The sequence below is a fragment of the Salmo salar genome, chromosome 02 (assembly GCF_965601325.2).
Source record: "Salmo salar chromosome 02, fSalSal1, whole genome shotgun sequence".
In the NCBI taxonomy this organism is placed as follows: domain Eukaryota; kingdom Metazoa; phylum Chordata; class Actinopteri; order Salmoniformes; family Salmonidae; genus Salmo; species Salmo salar.
The window spans coordinates 15,635,610-15,649,578 of NC_138292.1; the positions used below are offsets into that span (position 1 = coordinate 15,635,610).

General features: G+C 50.4%; 1 protein-coding gene across 1 annotated transcript in view; it reads right to left on the minus strand.

Annotated features, from left to right (window-relative positions):
• Nucleotides 1-10,307, minus strand: part of LOC106595499 (transmembrane protein 245) — a 53,213-nt gene extending 42,906 nt beyond the window's left edge. Inside the window, exons 1-5 of the mRNA XM_082960191.1 lie at nt 9,533-10,307; nt 8,159-8,276; nt 5,121-5,336; nt 4,279-4,491; nt 3,878-4,047 (exon numbers count right to left, since the gene is read on the minus strand). Of these exons, the coding sequence (XP_082816317.1) occupies nt 3,878-4,047; nt 4,279-4,491; nt 5,121-5,336; nt 8,159-8,276; nt 9,533-10,138 (1,323 nt within the window). The 5' untranslated portion in view covers nt 10,139-10,307. The remainder of the gene's footprint in view (nt 1-3,877; nt 4,048-4,278; nt 4,492-5,120; nt 5,337-8,158; nt 8,277-9,532) is intronic.
• Nucleotides 10,308-13,969: the final 3,662 nt, after the last annotated feature.

Genomic DNA, 13,969 nt, shown 5'->3' on the forward strand with positions numbered 1-13,969 from the left:
TATTAACCTGTAGGGAGATCATTCAGTAGTAATATTAACCTGTAGGGAGATCATTCAGTAGTAATATTAACCTGTAGGGAGATCATTCAGTAGTAATATTAACCTGTAGGGAGATCATTCAGTAGTAATATTAACCTGTAGGGAGATCGTTCAGTAAAAATATGAACCTGTAGGGAGATCATTCAGTAGTAATATTAACCTGTAAGATCATTCAGTAGTAATATTAACATGTAGAGAGATCATTCAGTAGTAATATTAACCTGTAGGGAGATCATTCAGTAGTAATATTAACCTGTAAGATCATTCAGTACTAATATTAACCTGTAAGATCGTTCAGTAGTAATATTAACCTGTAGAGAGATCATTCAGTAGTAATATTAACCTGTAGGGAGATCATTCAGTAGTAATATTAACCTGTAGGGAGATCGTTCAGTAGTAATATTAACCTGTAGGGAGATCGTTCAGTAAAAATATGAACCTGTAGGGAGATCATTCAGTAGTAATATTAACACTGTAGAGGAGATCATTCAGTAGTAATATTAACCTGTAGGGAGATCATTCAGTAGTAATATTAACCTGTAGGGAGATCATTCAGTAGTAATATTAACCTGTAGGGAGATCATTCAGTAGTAATATTAACCTGTAGGGAGATCATTCAGTAGTAATATTAACCTGTAGGGAGATCATTCAGTAGTAATATTAACCTGTAGGGAGATCGTTCAGTAGTAATATTAACCTGTAGGGAGATCATTCTGTAGTAATATTAACCTGTAGGGAGATCATTCAGTAGTAATATTAACCTGAAGGGAGATCGTTCAGTAGTAATATTAACCTGTAAGATCATTCAGTAGTAATATTAACCTGTAGAGAGATCATTCAGTAGCAATATTAACCTGTAGGGAGATCATTCAGTAGTAATATTAACCTGTAGGGAGATCATTCAGTAGTAATATTAACCTGTAGGGAGATCATTCATATATCACAGAGAAGACCAGCTCCTTCAACCCTTACCTTAACTGTCCAGAACCGTTACCCCAGGGTAAACAGGACCCTACACTGCTGCTAGCCGATCAAAATCACAGAATCACTGTCGATAAGAATTGTGTTGTATCTTGTCTACAGTGTTGTATGCATCAGCACCCTCCAGTGGTGACCAGAGATACATCAGGAAGTGGTTTATAAAAATACAGGGTAGCTGTGTGTCTCAGGGAGGTTGGCAGGGTGGCTGTGTGTCTCAGGGAGGTTGGCAGGGTGGCTGTGTGTCATCAGGGAGGTTGGCAGGGTGGCTGTGTGTATCAGGGAGGTTGGCAGGGTGGCTGTGTGTATCAGGGAGGTTGGCAGGGTGGCTGTGTGTATCAGGGAGGTTGGCAGGGTGGCTGTGTGTATCAGGGAGGTTGGCAGGGTGGCTGTGTGTCTCAGGGAGGTTGGCAGGGTGGCTGTGTGTCTCAGGGAGGTTGGCAGGGTGGCTGTGTGTATCAGGGAGGTTGGCAGGGTGGCTGTGTGTATCAGGGAGGTTGGCAGGGTGGCTGTGTGTCACAGGGAGGTTGGCAGGGTGGCTGTGTGTATCAGGGAGGTTGGCAGGGTGGCTGTGTGTCTCAGGGAGGTTGGCAGGGTGGCTGTGTGTCTTATGGGGGTTGGCAGGGTGGCTGTGTGTCACAGGGAGGTTGGCAGGGTGGCTGTGTGTCTTATGGAGGTTGGCAGGGTGGCTGTGTGTCTTATGGGAGGTTGGCAGGGTGGCTGTGTGTCTTATGGAGGTTGGCAGGGTGGCTGTGTGTCTTATGGGGGTTGGCAGGGTGGCTGTGTGTCACAGGGAGGTTGGCAGGGTGGCTGTGTGTCTTATGGAGGTTGGCAGGGTGGCTGTGTGTCTTATGGGGGTTGGCAGGGTGGCTGTGTGTCTTATGGGGGTTGGCAGGGTGGCTGTGTGTCTCAGGGAGGTTGGCAGGGTGGCTGTGTGTCTCAGGGAGGTTGGCAGGGTGGCTGTGTGTCTCAGGGAGGTTGGCAGGGTGGCTGTGTGTCTTATGGAGGTTGGCAGGGTGGCTGTGTGTCATTCATGGGAGGTTGGCAGGGTGGCTGTGTGTCTTATGGGAGGTTGGCAGGGTGGCTGTGTGTCTTATGGGGGTTGGCAGGGTGGCTGTGTGTCACAGGGAGGTTGGCAGGGTGGCTGTGTGTCTTATGGGGGTTGGCAGGGTGGCTGTGTGTCTTAGGGGGTTGGCAGGGTGGCTGTGTGTCTTATGGAGGTTGGCAGGGTGGCTGTGTGTCAGGGGGTTGGCAGGGTGGCTGTGTGTCAGGGGGTTGGCAGGGTGGCTGTGTGTCTCAGGGAGGTTGGCAGGGTGGCTGTGTGTCTTATGGAGGTTGGCAGGGTGGCTGTGTGTCTTATGGGGGTTGGCAGGGTGGCTGTGTGTCACAGGGAGGTTGGCAGGGTGGCTGTGTGTCTCAGGGAGGTTGGCAGGGTGGCTGTGTGTCTTATGGGGGTTGGCAGGGTGGCTGTGTGTCTTATGGAGGTTGGCAGGGTGGCTGTGTGTATCAGGGAGGTTGGCAGGGTGGCTGTGTGTCTCAGGGAGGTTGGCAGGGTGGCTGTGTGTCTCAGGGAGGTTGGCAGGGTGGCTGTGTGTCTCAGGGAGGTTGGCAGGGTGGCTGTGTGTCTTATGGGGGTTGGCAGGGTGGCTGTGTGTCTCAGGGAGGTTGGCAGGGTGGCTGTGTGTCTCAGGGAGGTTGGCAGGGTGGCTGTGTGTCTCAGGGAGGTTGGCAGGGTGGCTGTGTGTCTTATGGAGGTTGGCAGGGTGGCTGTGTGTCTCAGGGAGGTTGGCAGGGTGGCTGTGTGTCTTATGGAGGTTGGCAGGGTGGCTGTGTGTCTCAGGGAGGTTGGCAGGGTGGCTGTGTGTCTCAGGGAGGTTGGCAGGGTGGCTGTGTGTCTTATGGAGGTTGGCAGGGTGGCTGTGTGTATCAGGGAGGTTGGCAGGGTGGCTGTGTGTCTTATGGAGGTTGGCAGGGTGGCTGTGTGTCTTATGGGGGTTGGCAGGGTGGCTGTGTGTCTCAGGGAGGTTGGCAGGGTGGCTGTGTGTCTCAGGGAGGTTGGCAGGGTGGCTGTGTGTCTTATGGGGGTTGGCAGGGTGGCTGTGTGTCTCAGGGAGGTTGGCAGGGTGGCTGTGTGTATCAGGGAGGTTGGCAGGGTGGCTGTGTGTCTTATGGGGGTTGGCAGGGTGGCTGTGTGTCTCAGGGAGGTTGGCAGGGTGGCTGTGTGTCTTATGGGGGTTGGCAGGGTGGCTGTGTGTCTTATGGGGGTTGGCAGGGTGGCTGTGTGTCTCAGGGAGGTTGGCAGGGTGGCTGTGTGTCTCAGGGAGGTTGGCAGGGTGGCTGTGTGTCTTATGGGAGGTTGGCAGGGTGGCTGTGTGTCACAGGGAGGTTGGCAGGGTGGCTGTGTGTCTCAGGGAGGTTGGCAGGGTGGCTGTGTGTCTTATGGAGGTTGGCAGGGTGGCTGTGTGTCTTATGGAGGTTGGCAGGGTGGCTGTGTGTCTCAGGGAGGTTGGCAGGGTGGCTGTGTGTCTCAGGGAGGTTGGCAGGGTGGCTGTGTGTCTTATGGAGGTTGGCAGGGTGGCTGTGTGTCTTATGGGGGTTGGCAGGGTGGCTGTGTGTCTCAGGGAGGTTGGCAGGGTGGCTGTGTGTCTTATGGAGGTTGGCAGGGTGGCTGTGTGTCTCAGGGAGGTTGGCAGGGTGGCTGTGTGTCTTATGGAGGTTGGCAGGGTGGCTGTGTGTCTCAGGGAGGTTGGCAGGGTGGCTGTGTGTCTCAGGGAGGTTGGCAGGGTGGCTGTGTGTCTCAGGGAGGTTGGCAGGGTGGCTGTGTGTCTTATGGAGGTTGGCCGGGGGGGCGGGCCATTACCTTGGTGTCAACGCGTAGCAGGAACTGAACGAGTCCTTTGATTGGTCCAGGCATGATGGCGTCCTGTCGCTCACGGCCAAACTTCTCCAGTCCTACCCACCATGACGACAGAGTCTTCTCAGCGAATCGCTTCAGACCAAAATGTACCACCAGCTTCTTCAACACCCACACTACAACACACACACACACACAGACACAATGTTATGCATTGTGTGTGTGTGTGTGTGTGTGTGTGTGTGTGTGTGTGTGTGTGTGTGTGTGTGTGTGTGTGTGTGTGTGTGTGTGTGTGTGTGTGTGTGTGTGTGTGTGCGTGCCTGGGTCGTGTGAGTGCTTGGGTCAGTGTGTGTGTCTGTCTGTGTAAGTCTCTGTGTGTAAGTGTGTGTGAGTGTTTGAGATATTACCAGCCACTGGGATAGGCAGTAATTGTAGCATCCAGAGATTGAGCCAGACTTGGACCAGTACAAAAGCCCAGGCCAGCAGGACAAAGTAGATATCACTGGCTCTTTGGGACCCCTTCTTCTGGAAGAGACCCCCCAGCTCAGGACGGCCCTGACGGGGGAACGGGAAGACAGAGGGGGGACCGGAAGGGCCAGGGCCCACAGAGTCCACCCCATCTACAGAGAGAGAGGAGGGGGGAGATGAGGAAAGGAGGGGGTGAGGAGAGGAGAGATGAGAGGAGTTAAGCCATTGTGACAGTCAAGACAATGAAGTAGATTTGGATTGAAAACGTGATAGAAAGGGTGAGAAAGTGGTCATTAAATCAGTCCAAACCTTCAACATCTATTGAATTAATGTAGAATTAAGACTTAGAGAGCTTTTTGTGGCTGATGGTTAGTTACTGCGGTACAACGCCTATGTGTGGTGTATGTGTATGTGTGTGTGTGCGTGCGTGCGTGCGTGCGGTGTGTGTGTGTGTGTGTGTGTGTGTGTGTGTGTGTGTGTGTGTGCGTGCGTGCGTGCGTGCGTGCGTGCGTGTCTGTGCGTGCGTGCGTGCGTGCGTGCGGTGTGTCTGTGTGTGTGTGTGTGTGTGTGTGTGTGTGTGTGTGTGTGTGTGTGTGTGTGTGTGTGGTGTGTGTGTGTGTGTGTGTGTGTGTGTGTGTGTGTGTGCGTGCGTGCGTGCGTGCGTGCGTGCGTGCGTGCGTGTGCGTGCGGTGTGTGTGTGTGTGTGTGTGTGTGTGTGTGTGTGCGTGTGTGTGTGTGTGTGTGTGTGTGTGTGTGTGTGTGTGTGCGTGTGTTATCTGACCTGCGGAGACACTGCTGCTGCTGGTCTCTCTCTCGGGGCCCAGGTGGAGGTTACTACAGGAGATGGCCATGTAGATGGTGTTAGCAGCGAACGACAACACCTGTCCTGACAGCTCACCTGAGTTACCAGGGACAGGTGGTTTCTCTTGAGAGCCCACGATGAGGAGCGTGACCACGATTACAAACACAGGAACTCTCCACGAGCCAGTCAGAGACACTAGAGAGAGAGGCATGAGGGAGAGGGGGGGGGGGGGTATATGGTGAGAGGGGCGTATGGCAGTGTGATGAATAATGAACAGTAAACTCCTTTTGAAACTACATCAGAATGTACTACTACCCCCCCTGTAAATACCTCTGTCCTAGCAGTGCTTCAGCTCTCATCAGAATGTACTACTACCACCCTGTAAATACCTCTGTCCTAGCAGTACTTCAGCTCTCATCAGAATGTACTACTACCCCCCCTGTAAATACCTCTGTCCTAGCAGTGCTTCAGCTCTCATCAGAATGTACTACTACCCCCCTGTAAATACCTCTGTCCTAGCAGTGCTTCAGCTCTCATCAGAATGTACTACTACCCCCCCTGTAAATACCTCTGTCCTAGCAGTGCTTCAGCTCTCATCAGAATGTACTACTACCCCCCCTGTAAATACCTCTGTCCTAGCAGTGCTTCAGCTCTCATCAGAATGTACTACTACCCCCCCTGTAAATACCTCTGTCCTAGCAGTGCTTCAGCTCTCATCAGAATGTACTACTACCCCCCTGTAAATACCTCTGTCCTAGCAGTGCTTCAGCTCTCATCAGAATGTACTACTACCTCCCCTGTAAATACCTCTGTCCTAGCAGTGCTTCAGCTCTCATCAGAATGTACTACTACCCCCCTGTAAATACCTCTGTCCTAGCAGTGCTTCAGCTCTCATCAGAATGTACTACTACCCCCCTGTAAATACCTCTGTCCTAGCAGTGCTTCAGCTCTCATCAGAATGTACTACTACCCCCCTGTAAATACCTCTGTCCTAGCAGTGCTTCAGCTCTCATCAGAATGTACTACTACCCCCCTGTAAATACCTCTGTCCTAGCAGTGCTTCAGCTCTCATCAGAATGTACTACTACCCCCCCTGTAAATACCTCTGTCCTAGCAGTGCTTCAGCTCTCATCAGAATGTACTACTACCCCCCCTGTAAATACCTCTGTCCTAGCAGTGCTTCAGCTCTCATCAGAATGTACTACTACCCCCCCTGTAAATACCTCTGTCCTAGCAGTGCTTCAGCTCTCATCAGAATGTACTACTACCCCCCCTGTAAATACCTCTGTCCTAGCAGTGCTTCAGCTCTCATCAGAATGTACTACTACCCCCCCTGTAAATACCTCTGTCCTAGCAGTGCTTCAGCTCTCATCAGAATGTACTACTACCCCCCCTGTAAATACCTCTGTCCTAGCAGTGCTTCAGCTCTCATCAGAATGTACTACTACCCCCCCTGTAAATACCTCTGTCCTAGCAGTGCTTCAGCTCTCAGTATGTTTTAACATGTCAGCCTGAAGGTTAACACCCCCTCCCTCGCTCCCAGCACACAACCAGCTGTCTATTAATGCTGAAGACTAAATATCCTGAGACCACGGCCACACACTTGACCTTTATACGCTTCCTTATCTTATGATGGAACATAAATACCTACAAAGTTACCTCCACTCCCTCTCCCACTCCCTCTCTCACTCCCTCTCCCACTCCCTCTCGCACTCCCTCTCCCTCCCACTCCCTCTCCCACTCCCTCTCCCACTCCCTCTCCCTCCCACTCCCTCTCCCACTCCCTCTCCCACTCCCTCTCCCTCCCACTCCCTCTCCCACTCCCTCTCCCACTCCCTCTCCCTCCCACTCCCTCTCTCACTCCCTCTCCCACTCCCTCTCGCACTCCCTCTCTCCTCCCACTCCCTCTCCCACTCCCTCTCCCACTCCCTCTCCCTCCCACTCCCTCTCTCACTCCCTCTCCCACTCCCTCTCCCTCCCACTCCCTCTCCCACTCCCTCTCCCACTCCCTCTCCCTCCCACTCCCTCTCTCACTCCCTCTCCCACTCCCTCTCGCACTCCCTCTCCCTCCCACTCCCTCTCTCACTCCCTCTCCCACTCCCTCTCCCTCCCACTCCCTCTCCCTCCCTCTCCCTCCCACTCCCTCTCCCACTCCCTCTCCCACTCCCTCTCCCTCCCACTCCCTCTCCCTCCCACTCCCTCTCCCTCCCACTCCCTCTCCCTCCCACTCCCTCTCCCACTCCCTCTCCCACTCCCTCTCCCTCCCACTCCCTCTCCCACTCCCTCTCGCACTCCCTCTCCCTCCCACTCCCTCTCCCTCCCACTCCCTCTCCCTCCCACTCCCTCTCCCACTCCCTCTCCCTCCCACTCCCTCTCCCACTCCCTCTCGCACTCCCTCTCCCTCCCACTCCCTCTCCCTCCCACTCCCTCTCCCACTCCCTCTCTCACTCCCTCTCTCACTCCCTCTCCCACTCCCTCTCCCTCCCACTCCCTCTCCCACTCCCTCTCCCTCCCACTCCCTCTCCCACTCCCTCTCCCACTCCCTCTCCCACTCCCTCTCCCACTCCCTCTCTCACTCCCTCTCGCACTCCCTCTCGCACTCCCTCTACCTCCCACTCCCTCTCGCACTCCCTCTCGCACTCCCTCTCCCTCCCACTCCCTCTCGCACTCCACTCTCCCTCCCACTCCCTCTCCCACTCCCTCTCCCACTCCCTCTTCCACTCCCTCTCTCCCTCCCTCTTCCACTCCCTCTTCCACTCCCTCTTCCACTCCCTCTTCCACTCCCCTGTCTGTATCCAGGTAGAAGAATAGAACATGTTGTCCAGACAGGTACAGGCATGGCTCTCACTCACATAGCTCCTCCTCTCTCTCTCTCCCTCCCTCCCTCTCTCCCCCTCTCCTCACCCAGGTAGAAGAGTAGTATGGTCCAGACAGGTACAGGCATGGCTCTCGCTCACATAGCTCCTCCTCTCTCTCTCTCCCTCCCTCCCTCTCTCCCCCTCTCCCCCTCTCCTCACCCAGGTAGAAGAGTAGTATGGTCCAGACAGGTACAGACATAGTTCTCAGGTATCTCTCTGTACCGGGGCTCCATTTGCAGACTACAGCCAGTACATACCCCAACACCACTGTCATCACCTAGAGAGAGGAAGACAGGAAGATAGAAGATGGGGGAGGGGTAGAGCGAGAGAGAGGGACAGAGAGAGGGAGAAGATGAGGGAGGGAGTAGAGAGAGAGAGAGGGGGACAGAGAGAGAGGGGGGCAGAGAGAGAGAAGATGATGGAGGGAGTAGAGAGAGAGGGAGACAGAGGGAAGATGAGGGAGGGAGTAGAGAGAGAGAGAGAAGATGAGGGAGGGAGTAGAGAGACAGAGAGAATATGAGAGAGGGAGTAGAAAGAGAGAGAGAAGATGAGGGAGGGAGTAGAGAGAGAGGGGAGGACAGAGAGAGAGAAAAGATTATGGAGGGAGTAGAGAGAGAGAGAGGGGGACAGAGAGAGAGAGAAGATTAGGGAGGGAGTAGAGAGAGAGAAGATAAGAGAGGGAGTAGAAAGAGAGAGGGGGGGCAGAGAGAGAGAAGATGATGGAGGGAGTAGAGAGAGAGAGGGGGGGACAGAGAGAGAGAGAAGATGAGGGAGGGAGTAGAGAGAGAGAAGATAAGGGAGGGAGTAGAGAGAGAGATTAGGGAGGGAGTAGAAAGAGAGAGAGGGGGGGCAGAGAGAGAAGATGAGGGATGGAGTAGAGAGAGAGAAGATAATGGAGGGAGTAGAAAGAGAGAGAGAGGGGGGGCAGAGAGAGAGAGAAGATGATGGAGGGAGTAGAGAGAGAGAAGATAATGGAGGGAGTAGAAAGAGAGAGAGAGAGAGGGGGAAGAGAGAGAGAAGATAATGGAGGGAGTAGAAAGAGAGGGGGGACAGAGAGTGAGAGAAGATGAGGGAGGGAGTAGAGAGAGAGAAGATAATGGAGGGAGTAGAAGAGAGAGAGAGAGAGAGAGAGAGAGAGGGAAGAGAGAGAAGATGATGGAGGGAGTAGAAAGAGAGGGGGGACAGAGAGAGAGAGAAGATGAGGGAGGGAGTAGAGAGAGAGAGGCACAGAGAGAGAGAGAAGATGAGGGAGGGAGTAGAGAGAGAGAAAAAGCAGAAAGTACTTTTATAAGAGTTCTTTATCTATTTTATAAAGAGTTTAAGGAAATACACACACACACACACACACAAAGCCAAGGCCTGTGAAAGGTCTCAGGAAATCTAAATGTAGTTAGCTGAGTACTTGATTCATGTAAGGGCTGCAGTCTTATCCCCTGCCCATCCATCCTGTTGTAGACTACAGTATTGGAAAAGCCTTTCTTATTGTTGTGGGGGCCTTCCTCCTTCAGCGTCAGTAGTGTCCCTGTCACTCACCCACACTGAGTGGAAGCAGTCCAGCGCGCTCCCGATGACGTCACACACGTGCCCGATGATCACCTGCATGCCAATGACGCTCCAGAACAGGTAAAAGAAGTAGATGAGTGGCGCGCCCGCCCCGATCACCAGCAGCACCGTGAGCCTCTCCAGCACCAGACCCCCCAGGAAATCCACTCCGTGGTTGAAACACCACACCGGGACCAGCAGCGTCCCCAGGAGTATCGGCGTCCCGGTGTCCTGCAGGCCGTTGAGCCAGGAGCGTCCCAACCGGGCTAGGGAGTGTTTGAATGGGTGGAGGAAGGTCCCGCAGAGAACGGCCCAGAGCAGTGGTCTCAGAAAGGCTTCCAGGATAAAGAAGACTAGCACAGCCGCTCCACAACAGATAGCCACGAAAATCATCGCTCCTGTGTTGTAGAAGGCCTGTTTGATGTTCTTGTCGAATTTGAGGGAGGAAGGCTGGCTGAGTAGCTGGCTCATCATGCCCACCGCTGGCTGGACGCTCTCGGAGAACGAGACGTAGTGAGGCCGGGCGGAACTAGGGGTTTCCGCGGGAGAGGAAGGAGCCGGCTCTGCCTCCGGCCCCGAGTCCTCCTCGTCTGCCATCTTCAATGATTCCGCTTCGGTCTGCGTCCTCCTGCGGATCCACCCACTACCACCACAGACGGAAGAAGGAGCGTTAGTTTCCAGTATGTTTGATACCGCTACCACACATGAGGAACAACACAACACTAGACGTACTGGTGACGTAACAGTCGCAAGGTATGATGGGTATTGTAGCTGGTGCCAGACAGAACTGTGCTCGCTGCCTAGTTTGCTGCTAGTAGACTACTCTTTGGAATGCCCAGTTGAACTACACACAGAAACTTGAATAAACAGACCTTTGTCAGAGAATCACCACGAATTGAGGATGTCCGTGCTGTCACCTAGGAAATATGCAAAGTAATCACATATTTGCATAGCCTGTCATTACAATCTTTACAAAACAGGTAAAACTTCATTTTAAGTGCCCATATTAGAGTGTAATTACACTGTAACAAGTATTGTAGTTAACTGTATCAACCAATAGTTACACTGTAATAACTTCTACAGGTCTTCCCTGTGGCTCAGTTGGTAGAGCATGGTGTTTGCAACGCCAGCATGGTGTGTGCAACGCCAGGGTTGTGGGTTCGATTCCCACGGGGGGCCAGTACAAAAAGAAAAATGCATGAAATGAAATGTATGTATTCACTACTGTAAGTCGCTCTGGATAAGAGCGTCTGCTAAATGACTCAAATGTAAATGTAACTGGTAGTAATTGCGGTCTGTAATTACAGAGGTGTAACAATGAATCCTTGTTGCCATGCTTGCTACAAATGGGCAGGTTTCCACTAAATTCACCAATTTAGTGTTTTGTTTATTCTCAGCTGCATACAGTTACAACTGTCACAAAGGTTGTGATCCCTCGTGGATGCGCTAGGTGTCAGAGATATGATGCTCAATAGGCTCTAATTACTTACTCATGAATGTGCACTGTTGAAAAAAGATCTCCACTCAACTTTATTGCTAGCACTTGCCACTAAAATAAAGTGTACCATCTGGGTTCATTTGATCATCCCAGATGAGGAAAAACACACTATTTGAAAGCAAAGTACATGTAGTGTTTGCCTAAGTACAATGTAATTACTAGTTGTTACACGGGATTTAGCTAGTTAAAATAAAGTGTATCTTGAGGGGTATTTAGTTGTAATTAATGTGTACTTATACTGACAACCTGGCCCTCATTTTAAAGCTTCAGGAAGCGCAATCCAAGTGGGAGGATAAACACACTAGTACACAGAGTACATGTCATATTTGCATAAGTACAATGTAATTACTAGTTGTTACACAGGATTTAACTAATTAAAATGAAGCGTATCTTGAGGGGTATTTAGTTGTAGTTAATGTGTACTTATACAGTACACTGTACATCCTTACAACCTGGCCCTCATTTTAAAGCTTCTGGAAGTTTCACTTAATTTCTGTACCTTATTGTGAAATGAAGTGAAACTTCCAGAAGCTTGAGGGCCAGGTTGTCAGGATGTGTACTGTATAAGTACACATTAATTACAACTAAGTACCCCTCAAGATACACTTTATTTTAACTAGCTAAATTCTGTGTAACAACTAGTAATTACATTGTACTTAGGAAAACATTACATGTACTATGCTTTGAAGTAGTGTATTTTTCCACATCTGCGATACCACCCATATTAGATCCCAGTCAGTGAGGTTGACTTACTGATCTGTTCTGATCTGTTCTTACCAGTTAACCCAGATGGAACACTTTATTTTGGGGGCAGGTGCTAGCAACACCACTGAGTGGAGATGTAGTTAGAACAGTACACATTCAACGCTAAGTAATTAGAGCCTATTGAGCATCATATCTCTGACACCCAGCGCATCCACGAGGGGTCACAACCTTTGTGACAGTTGTAACTGTATGCAGCTGAGAAGAAGCGAAGCTCTAAATTGGTGAATTTAGTGGAAACCTGCCCATTTGTAACAAGCATTAATTGTTGCACCTCTGTAATTGCATACCTCAATTACTCCTAGTTACATGTTGTTGTTACACTGTAACTATGAGCTGTTACAGTTAACTACAATACCTGTTACACTGTAATTACACTGTAATAAGGATCTTTTTAAAATGAAGTGTTACCCAGATATCTGTAGTCTAACCCTATCCTCTATTATCTGGAATTATTTTGAATGTGCTGCTTTTCCAAAAATATGTCAATGCCCATTATTTGTTCCCAGCCCAGAGCGACCCACACAGATGTTGTATGGTTTGTTCCCAGCCCAGAGCGACCCACACAGATGTTGTATGGTTTGTTCCCAGCCCAGAGCGACCCACACAGATGTTGTATGGTTTGTTCCCAGCCCAGAGCGACCCACACAGATGTTGTATGGTTTGTTCCCAGCCCAGAGCGACCCACACAGATGTTGTATGGTTTGTTCCCAGCCCAGAGCGACCCACACAGATGTTGTATGGTTTGTTCCCAGCCCAGAGCGACCCACACAGATGTTGTATGGTTTGTTCCCAGCCCAGAGCGACCCACACAGATGTTGTATGGTTTGTTCCCAGCCCAGAGCGACCCACACAGATGTTGTATGGTTTGTTCCCAGCCCAGAGCGACCCACACAGATGTTGTATGGTTGTGTGATTCATTGTAAATTCATTAGATTGCAGATGAAATGTATGTTGCCTGAGGGGCACATGATGCAGCTGACAGAGCCATCACATGACCCACAGGGATGAAAACAACATGTCGGTGTGTATTTATTATTGAACACAGCTTTATTGATAACAAAAACACTTGCACGTTAGACACTAGACACTGTTTCAGCGAGGAAGCATTTCCATGGAACACAACGGTTCAGTGAACGGTACAAATACAACTGGACTCTGTGCCATAGATTCCTTCAGCTTTAGGCCATATGCTGCAGGGCCAAGGCAAGCTGTCAGACAGAGCCCCCGTCCCTGGCTGTCATCATGTCCACTACAGCCTCAGTGCTGATGGGTGTGTTATTGCATATCTACAAAGGAATCATGCGCCATCAATCATACAGTCAGCTGCCCTATCGTCAGCAAACAGTTATCACACACACACACACACACACACCTCGCCACAGGCAAATGAAACATGACCTAGCATGTGGTGAAATAAAGCAGTCCTAAGAAAATGGACCCTCTCACACATAGAGAGAAAAGAGAACCCTGTCTTAATCATCAGCATGTAAAATGGCATTGTGGAAAACAGTATAGAGTTCAGTGTTACACAGTGAGACTGGGGCTGAAACAAACAAACAAAACATCTGTTCAACCACCTAGTCTTAGTTTCTGTATACAAATACTATAATACTACTACTACTAATACTGTATTTCCCCTGTGGAGAATGAGTGTTGTGTAAAGTATGGCTGCATACAGAAGCAGTATGTTTCAGCAGGATAATAAACTATGAGCTGTCTGCTTTTCTTTGGCTCACATCAATCTGGATGGTTCTCTCTAAGTGAAGTCTCTCTCCAGTCTCAGTAGTCTGTCCCAGTGTGTAATGTCTCCTTGTATCGTGTCCGTAGGTTCTTCACATATTCAGGGTCCAGTTGTGATTCGCCACATGTGTTGGAGTAATACTTGTTGTCAGGAGTGTAATACCTTACTGTCGTAAACATAAATACACTAAATGAAATACCTTACTAAAACTAAAGGTTATGCTACTCTTCTCTAGAAACACATACAGTATTTCAGATATTCTGACTAATGGGTTAGTGAATGTTGTTATGGTAGCACAATACAATTTTCAGAATGATTTGCAAGCTTCCTGATGAGTCCTCAATGTAAATTATATATAGTATCCTACTGTATATATTTATTAATATATATTTATAGTGTAATTCTGTGTAAAGAGCACCCTGCA